General features: G+C 41.8%; 1 protein-coding gene across 2 annotated transcripts; it reads right to left on the bottom strand.

Moving 5' to 3' along the window:
- Positions 1–412: 412 nt before the first annotated feature.
- Positions 413–15,081, bottom strand: col6a2 (collagen, type VI, alpha 2). Of its 2 annotated transcripts, XM_035169974.2 has the most exons (32): positions 14,885–15,079; positions 12,950–13,041; positions 12,757–12,857; positions 12,506–12,649; positions 10,455–10,817; positions 10,333–10,353; positions 10,169–10,234; positions 9,602–9,700; positions 9,475–9,501; positions 9,264–9,290; positions 9,109–9,153; positions 8,928–8,981; positions 8,780–8,842; positions 8,635–8,697; positions 8,481–8,534; positions 8,360–8,395; positions 8,205–8,267; positions 7,994–8,056; positions 7,819–7,881; positions 7,679–7,741; positions 7,236–7,286; positions 7,049–7,147; positions 6,885–6,947; positions 6,678–6,713; positions 6,532–6,577; positions 6,288–6,440; positions 6,073–6,167; positions 4,959–5,140; positions 4,686–4,864; positions 4,543–4,581; positions 2,251–2,585; positions 413–1,409 (listed from the first exon to the last, which is right to left on the bottom strand). In XM_035169974.2, the coding sequence occupies exons 2-32, from the start codon at positions 13,023–13,025 to the stop codon at positions 1,140–1,142; spliced, it is 3,039 nt and encodes a 1,012-aa protein (XP_035025865.2). In that variant the 5' UTR covers positions 13,026–13,041; positions 14,885–15,079; the 3' UTR covers positions 413–1,139. The 2 variants fall into 2 exon arrangements, with proteins under 2 accessions (XP_035025865.2, XP_035025866.2); XM_035169975.2 differs by lacking the exons at positions 413–1,409; positions 2,251–2,585 and adding an exon at positions 2,759–3,968 and having other exon boundaries at positions 14,885–15,081.
- Between the last annotated feature and the right edge of the window lie 4,227 nt (positions 15,082–19,308).

Below are 19,308 nucleotides of genomic sequence, written 5' to 3'. Positions count from 1 at the left end.
GAATAATTTACGGATCTTGATGAAACAAATCCGTTACATTTAGGTAACTGAGATCTAAAATGGAATTTTAGTGTAGCTTCATTGAATTTGAGGGGACTGTTGGGCTTTAGCAGAAGTACGTGCTCTACTGAGTGCCAACATTATAGGAAGCATAGAAGGAAAGATCTCTACTGGGATCAACATTTTAAAAACATATTTCTCTAATGGGGAGAGGATAAACATAACATCGTAGCAATGGGAAATGTGTATTTTCTTCCTACATATTTTTTCTTTCTATATTTTTCATGTCCTTGATTTAAGTCACTACTAGAGGCACGTCTTTGCTGTCAAGGTTACAGTGATTAAATGACAAATTGCACATGGATCAAAAACCCATATACATATGTACATCTTGCAAACACAAAACACAGTGTTGGGGTGACCACATTAGGCTTTATTTGGACTTCATTTTTACAGAACGGGTTCTTTTGTTTGTCTAACACACTACACTATATGTGTGTGTTTATGTGTGATTCCTGTTTGGCATCAATGTGTGCTTTTGTTTACATGGAGATGACATGTCTGCATGTGTTTTTTTATCCCCTGAACAAACAATCAGTTATTACAGCATTAACATGATGTACAAAAAAGTTGCAGAACCAGTCAGGTGGCTTTGTCCTTTTTTCTGTTTTAGCACCTTTAATGAAAATAATGTGACTGAGAGAGAGAGAGAGAGAGAGAGAGAGAGAGAGAGAGAGACTTTTCTGCAAACTGAAAATCAATACAAAATAAAAACAAAATAAAGAATACAATTTGTTTCGTACACATTCAATAATCATACACCTCTCCACTATACGTATGAGTGTCTTTGGTTGGAATGCTGACCATGGTTTTAGAACAAATACAACCAAGTTACAAATGATATTGCAAGCCTATGTTTTTGCATCTGTGTGTGCTACTCCTACGTGGATTGTTTTGGCTTCTGTAAATTAACCTTCACCAATAAAAAGAGGATATGTGGCCGCTTCAGTGCCTTATATCCATTATTTATAATGATAATGACTGCAGAGGTTGGTTGATGCCTCTATGTGTTTACACTGAAGGTCTTTCTTTCACTCTATAGATTCTAAGTCTATGGTGGAGAGCATTACAGTTCCTGACTAGCATATCCAGCGGATGAAGCGCTCAAAGAATGTAGGCTTGTTCATAATGGTGTAGTCATCTCCTCTAAAGACGGCCGACATGTCCCCTAGCGACACCTTCTGCAGCACCTCTTCGTCTGTGTCGGTTCCCATGGCGATCACCGTGGGAACGCCTTCCGCTCGTCTCATGGCGGTTACGCCCTCATCCAGCTGCTCACCTGATGTGATGCCATCAGTGATGAACACAAAGGCCACCTCAGCGTTGCGGCGAGTCTTGCGCTCTCCCCTCTACAAACACAACATGCCACGTTTAAAGAACAAGTCAGAACATTTTTAGGAAATACACTTATTTTCTTTCTTTTAATCAAGACACATAGCAGCAGAACTACTAACTGTGATTTTACTTTTACAGATTAAACAAAGAAATACAATGTGGTAACGAAATGTATTGTTAGGTGTATTTTGGAACTTTGGAGAGAACCATGCTAGCTGTTTTCCTGATTCCAATCTTTAAGCTAGGCTAAACTTAACTAAGCTACACTAAAAAGCTCCAGGCTCCAGCTCTATACTTAAACGAGTAGTTTTAAAATATTGTTAATTTGCATAATTAATTTGTTGCAGAAACTAAGATGAGAATACAGCAGTTGGACCAAGTAGTTGCTGACATCATCACTTATGAGCTCTAAAGCATAGCTTCTAATGTCTGGCTCTCACAAGCCCCTAACACCATACTTTTTAGCCAATACAGACGTTTTTATGTTTAATGTGTATACGTTTTAAATTATTTGCTTTTCATTATTATGCAAATATTGGAAAGCTGTATCAAGATGTTGTTCAATGCAATGTTTTTTCTAATTTTAATAAGACTTTCAAAGACCTTCCGAGGAGCACTTGAATGCACAATAATTCTTGGCTGATAGCAGTGACTAGTGGGAAGTCCCTATGTCTGGCCAAGAAATAATTCCACATGAAATCCCCAAGAAATCCTCAACTCATCAGTTTTAAACATAAGTTTTTGTATGGTTAAAACAAACTGATACTTAAATTTGTGAGTTTCGTGTGGATATATTTTTCACTTTTGGACAGAGCCAGGCTAGATTGTGTGCTAGTGTGTTTGTAATACACGTACCTGTAAAATCAACACATTGTTGACAGCATGGATGATGGCGCTGCCCAGAGCAGAAGAGGAGTCCATGTATTTGACAGACCCCAGTGAATCAGAGATCACAGTGAGATTGTGTGTGAGCGGGAACTCCACCCTCTGTTCTATGGGGCTGCCATACTGCAGCAGAGCCAAGCGGGCGTTCCTCTCATCTGACGGGCCGTTGGCCAGGGTGAGGCGACGGGCAACATTTTCAATGAACTCCTTGGCCCTGCGGTGGTTCTCCACTCCCATCCTCTCAGAACCGTCCAGCATGAACACCACATCTACTGGTCTCTGAACACAGCTGGCCACAGCAGGCTCTGGAACAGACAAACACATGACATTTTTTAAATCAAAGACACTGTTCAGTGAGATACAGTTGGAATGGTCAAAGCCAGCAAAAATATCATGACACATGCTAATCTTTCAAACATGCTAGTCCCAGTGAATTAGTATTCTTCTCAGGTCTCTTGTGGCCTCATTAAGAAAGCTCTTTTAGTTTGCTCTGCCATTTTATTATCTTGAGACAACAGTACAAGAATACACTCCATTTTATACAAAAAAATCGGCAAGTTGCAGTCAAAGAGCTTATATTTGGTTATGGCAGCTCTGTAGTCATTTTCCACTAGTCACCTTACTTAACCAGCTAAGCCACATGCAAGAAACAAAACATGCGCCAATTAGGGCATAACATACAATAGTTCCTTCATTGTCAGTGCCAAGTAAATTAACCATCAAACCAACCACATATACCAACTTCTGACTCATATACAGTATACTGTGACATGTATAAAAACAGATATTTTCCACATGTAATGGCCTTTTCATCAACATGAGTCATTCACAGAACACAAGAAAAAAAACATTAAGGCCGTAACCATGGATATGTGCAAAATAGCAAAAAAAAAGGAAGAGTGAGTCAGCGGGCTGATGATTCACAGTGGAAATGAGGTTTCATCAAAGAGCTACTGTTCCCTACAGGAGCAACATGAATGGCTCTATAGAGGAATTGGTCTCCAACAAATGGATGACATCCGCTTTCCATGTGAATGGAATATGTTCATCCACTAAGGTGGAAGAAATGATATGTATCATATAATTAACAGAGTTACTTTTCTGAGAGACAGCGCCACCTACGTACAGTAGGTTAATTGAGAAATACTCGGTGAGGAGATATTGAATCCACATTTTGACTTTTGGCCTATCATATGGAGCAACTATACATACGGCTCCTTTATAACGTTATGAGGCCTGCTTCATATCATGCAATTATTTTGCATTAGCCCAGGTGTGTATTGCACCCACAGAGTTAAAAGAAATGCCCAAAGTTTTAATAAAATATATTCTATGTCCAGCATTAAGCTTATTAGTCATAGGCATCCATTTTTGCGAGGTAGCATGGTTAGCATATTAGCATTAGCAGAGTCCTATTGCTTTCTCTGGATCTCCCATAATGTCCCCGTAGATATATTTGAAGGATTCGATGAAAAGCTGGGTCCACTCCTGCCTGTCCGCTCCCTGGGAAAGTTTGGCTCTCTGGGCTGTGTATGCCATGGTCGCCACGCCAACCCCATACTGCTGCTCGCTCAGGCCGCTCAGTAGGCTGGCCACACCCTCCAAAGAGGTGGGGACCAACGAGGGGCTGCCTTCCTCGGCCAGTGGCTTCCAGGGGGGAGGGGCTTGCCCCACAGTGCTGCCCCCTCCTGCAACAAGTGGGCGGAATAACATTGTGGGCGGGGTCCCACAGACACGACGCATCAACACAGCCAACTATGATGCCAAACGTATGTCGAGGTGCACAAAAAGGCAAGTCTGATTGTGTCTGTTGGTTTTATAGCCGCATAATTGATTAGATATATTGACCTCAGCTAAATACGCAATGCTTCTAATACTTAACATGGATTAAAGGCATCAATATGCTTCAAATGTATGGACATGTATAAAGGCAAAATGTTTTACCTGCCATCATAGAGAGGGATAAGATGTGATGAATCATACAAAAGGGGATAGCAGTACACACTTTCAGACAGTCTTTACTCATTCATCATTTTACACTTGGTTGTGATGGAAGAAGTTGTGTAAAGAGAGAAAACCTAAATCCTTTCTCACTTCCACATACTTAAGTGCGCATACACTGTCTGATTTCAAGCACTTTGCTGAAAGAATACTGACGCCATTATACTGCTGGTAAACCAGGCATAAAATCATGATGCAATGTGTATGAACTTTGAAGAGCAAAGCCAAAACTTATTGATGGACAAAGATTCAAACTCTTACCTGATTTACACGGGAGATCAGGGCACACAATGATAGGTTCTGAAACCAAAGACAGAGACACAATGTCAGACAATCGAGTCAAAGCCAAAATAACTCCTCACGACGAATCTGAACACAATGCACAATGTGTTTCTGAAAAGTACCTGGGCAGACCACGTGTTCAATCTTGTCAATGAACTCCTCGGCCACCAGGTCTGCAAAGCGCCTCATGCCCATCACCCTGCCGTCCCTCTGGCAGGCGATACTCTTCAGACTCTCATTCTCCTCAATCTGGTCGAACATGTCTCCGATACCGATGGCACTCACATCAATACTGGGATCACTGCACACATGCACCCAACATATAAATACAAGTAATGAGATAAAAACTTTTGTCTCCTCCAAAAATGCTATTATACAGCCAAGATGTCAGGCACCTGCAGAGGTAGGTGAGCAGCGAGTCGTCATCTCTAGGGTCAAAGCGTCCATCGGTGATGACCACGACAGTGACATTGGCTTTGGCTCTGCGGCTGTCCCTGATCAGGTGGTCGTAGGCATATTTCAGAGCAGATGGAGTCCACGTTCCACCAGCGATCCACTCCAGACGCTTCACTGCATCCTGAATGGCGGAGAAGGCAGTGAGTGAGCGATGTGTTCACTGTGTCGTTTAATATTATGTTAGTACTTAGTGTGGACACGAACTAGAGCAGGATATGTTGGGAAAGAGGAGAAACCAACAGCTAACAGCTGTTTTTCATAGAGACTCCATGAAAAGATTAATCTTTCTATGTGCTACAGTAAGCATTATTGGCATCCAAAAAGATATTAATGGTGAGTAGCTTGGTTAGCATGCTAACTTCACCAGGTTTGTAGCTACACAGCTAGCATACATGTATAGTTGTATAGCTGTGTAGCTAGCATACCTGTGGCTAGCATACATGGTCTTCCAGCTATTAAAGATACATTGTTAGCAAAAAAGGTAAAATATAGTGTAAGGGAACATATTTAACTTAGAAAGATTATGTCAATAAGCAAAGGGTAGATATGAACTTCTGGTTTTTCCATCTCTAGTAGTTACCTAAAACATTTAAGTTGTATAGTTTGTAGCAGAAGTCACTTAAGAGACAATAAACAGAGCATTTGTTGGAAAGATATTTCAGCAGTGGCTTAATACACATTTTCTGCTCCTGAGTATTAAGAGAATGTAGGAGATTCCAAATAAACCTATATGCACTTATATTTGTTTAAAAGTAAGTAAAAAGTAAGTAAAAAGTTAGAAAATGACCACAATTATCCTTCTAGGTGGGTCTACCTTTTTGCATCCCAGATTACATATACATTTTGGTAAATGTAAGAAATATATAGTCAGACACATATGCAACTGCTATGACTTCCATCTGCTTCATGTGTGAGGACTGCACATGTGGTCTGATCTGACCTGATTGATTATGAAACATCTGGACAAAAGAGATAAAAGAACAGTCTGTGCTACGTCCTAAAAATAAACTTCAAAGCTGTTTGCGTATGTTTGTATCTTGTTGTGTGTGAGACCTTGAAAGCAGACATTGAGTCGATCTTGGGGTCATCGAGTTGGATGGCCTGGAACGTCCCATTGTGACTGTACTGGACAACTCCTACTCTTGTACCTGGGAACACAAGCCACGTTTACGCGTTTGAGCTGGCAGCCAATTTGAAATTTTTAGGATAGACTCTGACACCACATACAAGGGAAGGGAACATGTTCATGATTATAGTTGCGTGTTCACCTGTGTCTGACTGAGGGTCTTTGGCAAGAGATCCCAGTCTGTTGATGGTGTTGATGACAAAGTTCTTCTCCAGGGTGAAGTTGGTGAGGCCCACAGACTCTGAGCTGTCAATCACAAACACAATGTCCAAGGCTCCGCAGCGTTTCTCACAGTCTGGAGACAAAAAACATAAACTGTAATTATCTGTCAGCCTATCAGAATGTGCTCAAATCAAGAGTGGGAATGCAATGGGGGATAAACTCACCACAGCAGCCACATGTCTCCCTGATGTAGTTCATGACGTCACATTCCTGCAGGAAAAAATAAAACACATCATATATTCACTGTATCATCTCTGTGTTTCTGTTGATGTGCCAGTGATGAATCAGGGGTTAGAGGAGAAGTTCTCACAGTGAGGCCAGGGTCTCCCTCAGGACCTGGATCTCCCTGTAGAGGAGGAGAACACACAAAATCACATCCTGTCTCTCAGCTTATGTCTGAAAACTGATAATGCTCATGACTTTAAACATACAAACATGCAAGCGTTTGGATGCAACTGGATTTTTGACAGTCAGTGAGCGGGAAAGCACATGTATGCATAGTAGGTGCGGTACTTACGTCACGCCCAAGCTCTCCTCTTGGTCCTCTCATTCCAGGTTCACCCTGAGGCCCTGGCTCACCCTATTATATACAAAGACATTTAGAAAAATGTAACTATACCGACACCTATTTTTTCCTTAAGTAATAACACACAGTACATCAAACTACAGCAGGTTACTCACTGCTTCTCCTGGACCTGCTTTAACTCCAGGTCCGCCTTTTTGACCACAATCTCCCCTGCCGCCGCGAGGTCCACGGTTACCCTTCTCTCCTCTGTCACCCTGTAGAAGAGCGGTGGGAAGCTTTGTTAGCAGAGTGTGTTATTGCAAATGGCAAAATTGAAGGAGATGAAGTGCGTGTGTATGTTACCGATGGTCCTCTCGTTCCAGGATAGCTAAAGCCAGGTCTTCCATAGTCTCCCTGAATTGAGATGAAATAAAGACTAAGAATTGCAGCCAAAGAGATAAAAAAAAACAGCCCAAGGAACATACCGCCACACATACACACTTTAAGATTTGATATATTCTTTGGCATCATTTAATAATTTATTTATACACCTTGCTGCCACCTGTACATTGCACTTTTGAATGCTGCATTATTATATTGCACACTATATACTTTTTTAATTGGTGTTGTCATATATGTAATTTTGCTGTATCTATCCATCCATCCATGTGTTGCTGTGTTATGTGTTATTGTTGTTATTTATGTATGCAAATATTGTTATTTATTGATTTATCTGTGCTCTGTTGTCTCTGAATTTCCCGAACGGAACAATAAAGTACTGAACTGAGCTGAACACAGAAACCCACCTTCGGTCCAGCCTGTCCGGACTCTCCTCTAGATCCAGCATCACCAGGGTCACCTCTGGTACCCTACCATACAAACAGTGTTAAAACAAGCTAATTAAGGCACTTTTTGATATGATGCCCACATGTTATCTTTAACCTACATTTTTCCCAGACTCTCCTGGTGCTCCTGGTGATCCTCTGGGGCCTGGCAGACCACTGTCTCCCTTTTCAGAGCAGAGAAGAGTGTTGACAAGATGAGCAGTGGAAGGGAGGAAAAATCATGACATCCATATGAACATATACAGATTGTAGAGATTGTAATTGAATTCTTCTTACCTTTGTACCTTTGTTTCCTAATTCACCTGCAAGCCCTCTCAGGCCCTCTGACCCCATTTCACCCTAAAACAAAGTACAATGAGCAATGAGCCTTCTTGTGGTGGAATCATGTTTTCAAGTACATCTGAATAGAAATCATTTAAGCCGATGCAAAAACTTCACAGTGCAGAAAAGGTTTACACTGACTGCAACTGTGTGCATGAAATTATACCTTGTCTCCTATAGTTCCATCTGGCCCTACACCACCCTTTGGCCCATAGTCCCCTCTCCTCCCCTAGAACAGAAAAGCCAACAGAGAGCAATCAGGCAACACAAAGATAGACAAAAACAGAAGAATGGGTCATTGGGTGAGTCATGTTTTCTTACCGGTTCTCCATTGGTTCCTGCAGATCCACCTTTTCCCTAACAAATAATGCACACAGGTGAGCCACTTAACATACAAACGTGTTTGATATATTTCTGTTCATTGTGATGGACTTAGTCTTACTGGGGTTCCTGTCTTTCCAGGCATGCCAGGTGATCCAGGACTTCCCCTCTCCCCCTGTAGAAGAAAGATCATATGTTAGCCTTTTATGTCCACCACTGACAACTAAACATGACTTTTGGCCTTCTACTCTGTCACAGGAAAGGGGCTGGTTTACCTTTGGGCCAGCCTCTCCAGACGGGCCAAGGGGCCCAGGTCTACCAGGACGTCCGGGATCTCCCTGAAGACAGGACACAAACACAATTGAATCATATGTTGGACAGATGATGGTTTGTGTTTTGAGTGGAGACAAGACAGTTTACCTTCTCTCCATCAGTTCCAGAAAGACCACGATCGCCGACATCTCCGGGGTGACCATCGGGACCCTGCAAAGCATCAAATACAAATCATAGATACGCCACAACACAGTATGGATGTACCAATTGTGTTAAATCTGGTTCAATGTCATACTCTGTCGCCTGGGTCTCCTTTGCAGCCGGGAGCACCGATCCTTCCAATTTTACCCTAAAAAATAGGAAAAGGCAAAAGATTTGTTCAATATCAGACATCCACTGTTTGAAATTTCAGATTAGAACATTAGTACTGTTCAACATAAGCTGGTCTTCAAAATTAAGTCTTTTAAATGTCCTACCTTCTGTCCATCAGTCCCGTTGCGTCCTGAGATACCAGCCACACCCTAACAAACAAAGAGAGAGACAATTAGAGCAGAAAAGACAATCACTATCCAGGATGAGGGATAACTGACATATTTGTTCGTAAATTAGACATAGACAATACAAGACGTACCTTCTTACCCTGAGATCCAATCTCTCCCTGTGGGCAAACAGAAGATCAACAGTCATTTCATGTGCAATGAGTCAAAGCGCCGCCATTTACAGATTCATATGTCATCACCATAGGAACTAATCATACATTCATCTAAAAGCTTAGTCATTTAATCAAAATCTCAGCTACTAAGACAAATGATGATACAAATAAACGTGAATTGATGTCTGACCTTGTCGCCTTTATGACCTGATTCTCCCTATAGAGAGGGAAAAAAGGAAAATAATTCAACACAATTTATGCATGTATATATCACGTGTTGCAGTGAGTGGTGGGTTAGTAAAAATATTGAGTCTTACTTTGATACCGGGCTGGCCAATTGGACCCTCGATACCTGGGTCTCCTTGGCGACCACTCTGTCCTTTCAGACCTGGGTCGCCGTTGTCACCTTTAGCCCCCTGCAGTCAATGAGTTAAAAGGAGAAAATGTCTGTGAGGACAAAAGTGACTGATGCATAGAAAATACACAGGTGTGTGTTTGTGTTTTTTTGTGTCTATTTGTGTCTATTTGTGTGTGTATATGAGTGTATGTGTGTACTTGTACAAATATCTTTGTGAGGACCATAGCCTAGAATTTATGGAGTGAGGAGATTATGGCCGGTCCTCACCTTTTCAATAGGCCATTTGAGGGTTAGATTAGGGTTGGAATAAGGGTTTAGTTGTGATGATAAAGGTTAGGGTAAGGGTATAGGGAATGCATTATGCCAATGAGTATCCTCACTAAACAGAAGTGCAAGGTTGTGTGTGTGTGCGCGAGTATGTGTGTGTGTGTGTGTGTGTGTGTGTGTGTGTGTGTGTGTGTGTGTGTGTGTGTGTGTGTGTGTGTGTGTGTGTGTGTGTGTGTGTGTGTGTGTGTGTGAAACTCACTTTTTGTCCACTGTGGCCTATTGGACCTTGAGGCCCTTCTGTCTCCAGACAGGGAACTTTGTAGCACTGTGTTAAATAAGTAATGAAGAGAAACAGTCAGTAATAAAACTGTCTGAAACATAAATATTCACATTTCTGATTATTTGCTCTCACTGCAGTCTTACCTCTGCATAGGCCATTTGTTTCTGTGAAGACAAAAGAGACAAGGTGTAAATATAGAGGCACAGATCATGTTTAATAGTTATCTGTGTGCCTTTGTGTGTGTGTGTGTGTGTCTGTGTGTTACCATAGTCTTAATGATGCGGTTGATGGTAGGTATATGTATGCTGGCTCTCCCCTGGCTCAGGTCCACGGCCATGAACTCCCTCCTGTAGACCGTCGCAGGAGAGTTGGCGATCTCCCTCAGACCTGTTTCGTCCACGTTCTTCGTTGCTGCTACTACAAATAATCGGATAAGCTCGTCACGTGCCTTCTCTGCTGCCACCTTGATGCCTCCACATAGATTTCCGGTCACATGGCCGTCAGTGATGACCACAGCAAATCGGAGGGACGCGTTGTCCGAGGTTTGACTTTGCATTTCCTTGGTCATGCGGGCGAGGGCACAGTCGATGTAGGTGCCTTTACCCAGGTAGCGGATGTTTCTGACACCCTGGAAATAGTGGTAAATGAGTTGTCTTCAAGGCGGGATATCTTATAAGTTGAGAAGTATGCTTGTATGATTGGAGATAGATGAGAGAAGTAATACACATGTCTGTCTGTGAAATATGTGACTATAGCCAGCAGCAGGTTTGCTTATCTTAGCATAAACAGTGGCAAAAGCTAGCCTAGCTGTGTCTACGGGAAAGGAACCCTGTCTACCACAACCCTTTAAAGACCCACACATTTTTAATCTGTACACAAATCCCAAGTGCAAAAAAAACAATTTGCATTTTTAAAGGGGGCTGCGTGCTAGATTGCTATTTCCAGGCAGGGTGCGGTTGCCAAGAGAACAACATGTGAAGTTGTTAGGAAATTATTGCTCCCCGCCAAGAAAGAGTCCAACAAAATATCCTGTATAAAAAGCAATATTGTCATTTAAACATTTGTGGCTGTAGACTAATTCTAAATGGACAGCTCTGAGAAGGATACTGATTTACTCATCAGTACCTTTCCCAGGACAAAAAATGATCTGAAACATAATGAAGAAAAATGTAATTCTAATCTATTAATGTAAACGGTCTGGGGCATTTTCTTAACGCTGTCATGTACAAAACATTTTGCTTGAGGCTGAGTCTTTAATCACGATTATAGTGATGAAGCCAGTGCAGTGAGACAGGAAACACTAGATGAGAGAAGGTTCATAGATGGAATCAAATTGGGAAACCTGCAGTCTCATAGTACACATCTTAAACCACTAGGCCACAAGTACTTCACTTTTGGGGAATCCAAATCATTTTGTTCCCCCTTGTGGTGGCTGGCTGCAGTGTCGGTCACAAACCTCGCCTCCTCCATGTTGGTGGACATGGACAAAACTATGGTCAAGTTAAATCATTTTTTTTAGAAGATAGTTTCTGTCATTTCCTGTAGTTCTTATCACACTGATGTAAGTTCAAGTGTTCATGTTTCTGATAAGTTTGGATTTGATAAGTTATTTGATGCTATAAAAACAGGATTAAACGGTGAAACTCCACCATCACTACTCTGCAGACTCTAGTTTCAAATGATGTCTAAAGCACTAGATGGCAACACTCGTATTCAAGATAATTGAGCTTAATTTTTGCAAAACATTCGGAAATGCAGGTGCACCGTTCATCTTTATTTACAATAAATGGCCACAAGGACTATATGTCCATCTTGCAGTTACATGGTTTAGCTCTGCAGTACAAATAGCTTCGACACTATTTGTAAGTAGTAATAGTTTTAAATTTCTTATTTTAGTGGATCCACAGCTAATTGTAGATTTTTGCCCCGGGGCCCCTCAGTAGTTGAACCCAGCCACAGTCGTGTCAATTTTTATAGCTAGTTTAAAAAAAAATCTAGCTTTTTAGTTTGGAATCTGTGGTTAAGCAAAGTTTCCCAAAGGCAACACATTTTCCCGTGTCAAACTGTCATTGGGTCACAGTTCAGAAATATTCAAGAAGATGCAGAACTCTGTAGTTATTGAGTTTTGTAATTTTAACATTTCCCTCCATTTAGAGCTGCCAACACAAGATGAACCAGTGTTAAGGATTTAGGTCAAACTCAAATACCTCTATTTCAGTACTTAATGACTTATTTATGCACATAAAACTTAAAATTAAGTCTGAGCTGGGTGCATGTGATATGTACAGTATGTGTATGTGATGGTGCGTCACTCACAGTGATGAAATCCTTCTTGGATCCGATGGGACTGATTATTGACTGGTTCTGGGAGAAGTGCAGCCCGCCGACATTCCAGTTGATCTGCACAGCACCTTTGAACTCAGCATCTTCTAAACGTTGAACGAACTCCTCTGTGAATTTCTACAACAAGACACAAGGCCTTATACATCAAGTCAAATACAGTTTGGTCCAACACAAACAGGATATTTTGTGTAGATGTTCAATACAATTTCAAATAAACGAGTAACCTTGATGCTCTCCACTAGTGATCCAGGGGGCGGCTCTTGCAGGGCGATAGTCTCAGATGTGTCGATGGTGAAGTACACGTCTATGGGACATTCATTCTTTTCTGAAGGGACCACACACACAAATGTCAGTAAAGCTGTGTTGACATGTTACTATGTCTGTGAAAAAACTACAGTTCAGGTTCGGGACACTCACTGCTGCACTGTGTTGCCTGGCCATGAGCCAGGGCTCCAAACAGAAGACAGAGCACGATGACCTTTAACCCCAGCATCTTCCCCTTTTCCTGTCTGACACAAAAAAGGAACAAGGTACATGCTTGAGCCAACAATAACTTTGTTTCTTTTTCTATTAAATGTGGGGAAAATGTCAAAGAAAAATGGAAAGGAAATCAATCAAGACATTTTTTTCAAATTTTGTGTTTTAAAATAACATTATTGTCGTAGCCTTATACAGTAATATAGTCTGACTTGTGGAATTTCCTCATCATTTCACCTACAATAATAATAAAAATAAATAATGATAATATATAATAATAATAATAATATAATAATAATATGAAGAAGAAGTAGAAAAAGAAGAAGAAGAAGAAGAAGAAGAAGAAGAAGAAGAAGAAGAAACAAAAACAAAAACGAAAACGGAAACGAAAATGAAAACGAAAACGATTAACTTTATTTATATTGCACAACACACAAATACAAAGTTCTTCACAGTTATAAAAACTGAAAATAGATGCAGTGAAATTGCAAATTTAAACAAGCTAATGCACCAAAAATTAAATAAAGCAATAAAACTATTACTGTCATGTAGCATTTGTTAACTTCTGAGACAATTCCCAAATAACAAATTCATCTATATTCTGCACCTGGCATCAGTTGAGCGAAGTCGTAAAAACAAATGTCTACTGACTGTTGCCAAGGGAACAAAATGTCTGCCACTGTTACGTAATGGGTTTTGGGGCCATGCCATGAGTCGAACACGGCTCCTCTTTTTTTGTGTGCATGCGTACAAATTTGAACAGCGAAAGTAGAAGAAGTGACTCGATATCAACATACATGACATTTGCTACAATATAGCTTATTCATGTTGAAACCAGGACAAAGGCCTATGAGCCACTATAGACACTCAACACAACCAATGAATCTATACATGAGTAATCAACAGTCTCACTGTTTGACCAAATAAAACGTATAAGACCAAAACTGGAACAAATTGTCAAAACATAATACAACACCTCTATTCAAATATTACTGGTTGATGAAATAAAAGGATGACTATGATGACATTTTGGCGCCTGATGACGTTTTCCGGACAGGACATAGTTAGTCTTACCTCTCAGTTTGAAACCACAAGATTTCACAAGGCCACAGTCTGCTGCCCCCCAGAGGATTTCCCTGCACTCACACTACGCCAGGTTTCCATGGACGTCATGGCCGATTATCCCACAAGGAGTGTCTTAGTGCATTGATCCATGTTTGTAATTTCTGGTACTTTGCCTTAGACCATTTATCATTTGAGTATCCCAAGAAAAAATTGTAATCAATAAAATCACAAAAAAACAATCAACTCACATTGAATACAAGGCCTTTGGGGCACTTGAGGGTCTGACTGGGAGGCCTCTGGAGGACAGATGACTGCCCTCACACCCAGGTAACACTTGACACTACAAGCAACATGTCACCGGACCATATGCCAACCGTTGCCCATAAAGGCAAACTTTCCTGTTTGCTGTGGCTCCCTCTAGCGGACAAACAGCTGTGATCTGCGGAGGAGTCGCTCCTGCAGTTGCCCCACTCTTTTCCCTCTGCCCAGGCCTGAAGATTTGAGTGGCAGTCCCCATAGCTTTTTGCAGGTTAATATCATGAAAAGTTGTATTGAAACCCCCCCCCCCCCACTATAATGGGTATACTTGTAGCATTCACAACCTCCATAAGCAAGTTTTGGATTTAAAAGAATTTACGCATCAAACGTTTGGTGGGGCAACAGTTTGGTTTGGCTGAAAAAAACGCCAATGCAGTGGATGAGAGTTAGAATCAGGACATGCAAAGAGAATGAGGAGAAACAGAGAGAAAGACGGAGAGAGATACATATGGAGGACAGCGGAGCAAAGTTGTGCGTAAAAGCTGTACATACCTCAACTCTTTCCAACAGCTTCAAAAACTTCGTGGGCAGCTGATGTTGTGCAGCTTATCTCATCTCAGCAGGAGGGACAGCACAGGAAGAAAAGGGCACCCGGGATGAGAAAAATGGGAAATAAAGCCTTGGATGCGCGTTGACTTCAAGCAGAAGACCCGTGCGCTCGCTCTCCTGTCCCGGTCCAGCCCCAGCAACAGTTCTGTGATCCCTCCTCCTGTACGCGCACGGCGTACCCCCAGTGCCTACCACTGTCCGCTTGGAGGCGCCGTGGCTCCGCCGGAACCCGTGTTTGAGCGCTTGCGCGTGTACAGATAGTGTATTGTACAAGTATTGATGCCATGCACCAGCAGAAACAGATGCCAAAGCGCAGCTGGGGTTTTGAACTGACTCCCCTTAAACCCCACCAATAGATTTGAATGCCTGTTTAGCATCAGGACATGACAATAGTATGGATGTGGCCCCCCAGCAGAACAACATGGCACCACGCCTGGGGGCCACACTGAGCTTTCATGTCCCTGGGATAGAACATTTGGGAGGCTTTACAGTTATTCTCCTACATTTTGTAAGTCAGAATGAAAAAGAACAGGATGAAAAGCAAACGTATTCACCCCCCATACTAATACTCATAAACCAACACACACACACACACACACACACTCACAAACGGCCCTCGCTTGGTCTGGTGGTCTGGTTGCAATTAGTAGGCCGAGTTAGAGGAGTTTATACTCAGCATAAACATGGACAGGCTGTCCATGAGTCTGCTCACAATGTTTATATGCATGTAGGTGCCTCAGCCGCCCGTTTGCCTATTTGTATGTGTTAAAGTCAGTGCAACATGGGAGGTCTCCTTTCCAGAGGATTTACCAGTACACTTCTGCATTTCATATTTACCAATATTTACCCTGTCAATGTAAAGCAGTTTTCACTTAATTTCATTGTTGGTGGAACTCCGCCGGTCGCAGCAGCTGCAGCAATGAGAACATATCAGAGAGTCCGATTTGCTGAGATTTTCTGAAGTGGGCTTGCAGAGCTCCCAGTGCATTAACCAGTAACACTGCCACTAATGTGTTATCCAGCCCAGTACACAGGAGGCCATGTCATGGAACAGGGGTTTCATCCAAGTATACATCCGTTACATGATAGGATCAGGTTGGAGAAGGAGATAAAGAGGTCATTTGGGTTAGACCAGTATGAAAAATGCTGATGTGAATGACCAGAAATGGATACATTTGCGAGTCATATCTTCAAGAAACTCAAAGAATTTAGGTGAAGGTTTCTTACTAAAATTAAGAACCCAGATCTGACCTTTACAGTCATTAGAGATTGTTTCCGTCCCTTTATATGATGGTACAGTGGGTTACGTTTCATCTAAAGGTGGTAGGAGATGACGCAGCAGTCAGCATTTTGCTTAGGGAACCAAGTAGGAGAGGGGATAAGAAAGAAAAGAAGAGGAGGAGGCCAGCTGCTGACCAGAGTTATTACTGTGGAGTTCTTCTCTCTGTCTTGGCCGGGAAAGAGTTTTTCCTTAAAAAGAGAAGAAGAGAGAAGTGGAGCAATATGTCTCTCCCCTCTCTCTCTCTCTTTCTGTGTGTGTGTACGTGATGGAGAGATGTGGAGGTGGAGGGAGTCAAGCAGGGGGAGTTCTGGTCTCTCTTAAAACTGTGACTCATAGAATCGGAATGACATCCCTCCCCAATAAGAGTAAACCAGTCTCTGCCTCTCTCTCTTTCTCACACACACTTTTTCTTTACTTCGTTCACATGGACTAAAAGAGTTTTTCAGTCTGGGGGGATTTCATAATCAGTTCCATTATCATAAACAGCTCAACATTGCTGCAACTTTTCTCCCAGTGTTCAACAGTGAACGCACAAAAAACGACTCAGTCAACTTCACATGCAAACAAAGACACAGACTGTTTGACAATAGAAACACAAAAGCAAATCAAGCGTGTGCATCCAAATGTAAATGCACCAATCAGCTATCTGCAACATGCACGTATGCAAAGTAATGGCTCTGAAGGTTAGTTACAAGGCTGTATGCAACAGATCTGCTTCTTCCAGATGCTCTGACGTGTAGCTCCTGAATCAGAAATTCTTTATTAAAGAACAAAGAGGATATTGCATGAAACTTATCGTAAGCTCACATTAACTGCCCTTTTCCTTTGCTTCTTTTCTAAGTTATTTTCCCTCCTTTTGACCAGATGTGCGCTGTGTTCAGACAAGGCAGCTGGGAGTAGTTACCCCAGTGCATCATGAACATGTGCACACACACACTCAGACTTCACACACACATGCACACACAAGGTCATGCACGCATCATGTACACACATGGTCAAGCCCTTGTGTGAAAGTTATGTCATTGCCAGTGAATTTCGGTGGAAACGTTAAGCTGAGGTTTGAGAATAAGATGGCAGGGAAAGTTCTGATTGCCGCGTTTCCAAAAAACAGGAGGAAGGAGGAAACAGAGTCTGGAGCCAAGATAAATTTCTGACGAACAATCTCCTACACACACATGCACACACACACGCACGCACGCACGCACACACACACACACACACACACACACACACACACACACACACACACACACACACACACACACGAACACACACACACACATATGTACACATGCATACAAATCTCACCGATTTACACACACACGAACACACACCGACATGCTGCAAATCATCCATGGAAAAATGCATCACCATGCAAGCGGGCACATCCATGCACAGATATACAAACAAACAAACACACATGCCCAACCTTCAAAAATGACTTAGACAGAGGAAGAAATACATCAGACAAATAAAGTGCATGTACGTGCACACACGAATGCATTGAGCCAAGATCGAAACAGTGACTCAAAATCTGGACCAAAGGAAAAAAAGGAGGAAAATAACTCGTAACTGAGACAGATCTACTGAATTCAGCTGCAGTCTGAGTGTGAAGCTTTAATATAAAACATCTGTCTCTCATTGAGCCACAGGAAGAGAATTTAACTTTTGCATGTCTGTGAACTGTGTATATTGTTTCATACATCCACTAGTGAAGAGTAAAATACAATAAAAAAGATGTTTGTAGAGATACACCATTGACCCCTGACAGAGGAATTCTTTCTTCTCTTGTCTGGCTTCATCAGCGAGGTGAAATGTCAGATACTGGTACAGGTCGCGTGTTGCTCAAGGGCACATTAACAGGCAGATTCTTGCAGTGGGTAGGACTTGGGATTTGTGTTGAAGTGAGTCTGTCTATAGACGATCACTCTGCTCCATCCATAGCTGTCACAGAATAAGGCTCAATTCACATAACCCCTTGGCCCTACCCCTTCCCCTTCGTTTTGCGCGTTCACGTGTAGGGGTAGGCTTTCCCAGTACCTGTTGGGACGGAGGGGAAGGGCTAAGGGGTAGGGCTTTATAGCCCTCGAAACGAAGATTACCCACACTTCAACCCTAGAGGTACCCAGAATGCCTTACGAATCATCGGCAAGCTGGGAGAGAGACCCACAAATATAGTATTTTCTCAATTAATTAAGGATTTAAGAATTACGATAATGATTGTAATATCTTAGTTTAATTTAATTTCTATGTGTTATGGTCACTTTTTTCACAAGAACCTTAAAGCAAAAGATTGCGACCGCACTAGCGTTAGAATGTTAGCGATCTTTTTTTGCGATATAATCCGGTATTTTCACATAAGTTCCTGTCTCATCTCCCCTCTTTGAAGATACACGATGCACTTGATTTAACAAGCGTACAACAAGCGATGCTACTGAACTTAACTGCTCCTCTAATAACAAAGCATCCTGGCATGGTTGCTTACAGACCACTGCTAGCAGCCTGTGTGCTTTTGATTCATACGTGAAATAATGAAGAGCATCCAAGCTTTTCAATTTTAAAATGTCATTGACTCACCTGCATTAGCACAGATGCTATTTGGATAATATAGGTTGGTCACTTTAGTAACTGCAAACAATAGCATTGGTTTATTTAAGATCTCAACAATGTCATTACAATGACATCCCTGGCAAAAGCTTTTGTCTCGTCTGATAACATCGACGACCACTGATGAAGTGTTGGGTTTTCGCAAGGACTACTGATGATGTAACGGCTTCTTGAATGGCTGTCCCAATTCGTAGGGGAAGATTTCAACCACTTCCCCTTGTGACTTCGTTTCAAGGGGCAAGATAACCCTCGAAAAATATCTATCTCATTTTGACCTGCCTGCTGCAGTCACAAGTGAATTTCCCCGATGTGTGGATCAATAAAGTTCTATCTAATCTAATCTAAAACAAGGGGTAGGGGTAGGGCCAAGGTGTAAAATGGATTGGGCCTAAGTGTTTGGTTAAAGTAAAGTACAGATTTTCTTTATAGCCAGGGTCTAACTTTTAATAATATTTTATTTTTTTTATCCCTTATTGAT

Source organism: Hippoglossus stenolepis, chromosome 11, assembly GCF_022539355.2.
Source record: "Hippoglossus stenolepis isolate QCI-W04-F060 chromosome 11, HSTE1.2, whole genome shotgun sequence".
Taxonomy (NCBI): domain Eukaryota; kingdom Metazoa; phylum Chordata; class Actinopteri; order Pleuronectiformes; family Pleuronectidae; genus Hippoglossus; species Hippoglossus stenolepis.
Note: the sequence above shows the minus strand (reverse complement) of the source record. Positions and strands in the feature narration are given on the sequence as shown.

What these genes read in the sequence shown, in the direction of transcription:
- col6a2 (XM_035169974.2), bottom strand. Translation starts at nt 13,025, where the DNA reads ATGCTGGGGTTAAAGGTCATCGTGCTCTGTCTTCTGTTTGGAGCCCTG. An exon ending in CAGGAACCAATGGAGAACCG is followed by an intron (nt 8,268 to 8,359) that starts GTAAGAAAACAT and finishes TTTCTGTTCTAG; the next exon opens with GGGAGGAGAGGGGACTATGG. An exon ending in CTGCTCACCTACCTCTGCAG is followed by an intron (nt 4,865 to 4,958) that starts GTGCCTGACATC and finishes GCATGTGTGCAG; the next exon opens with TGATCCCAGTATTGATGTGA.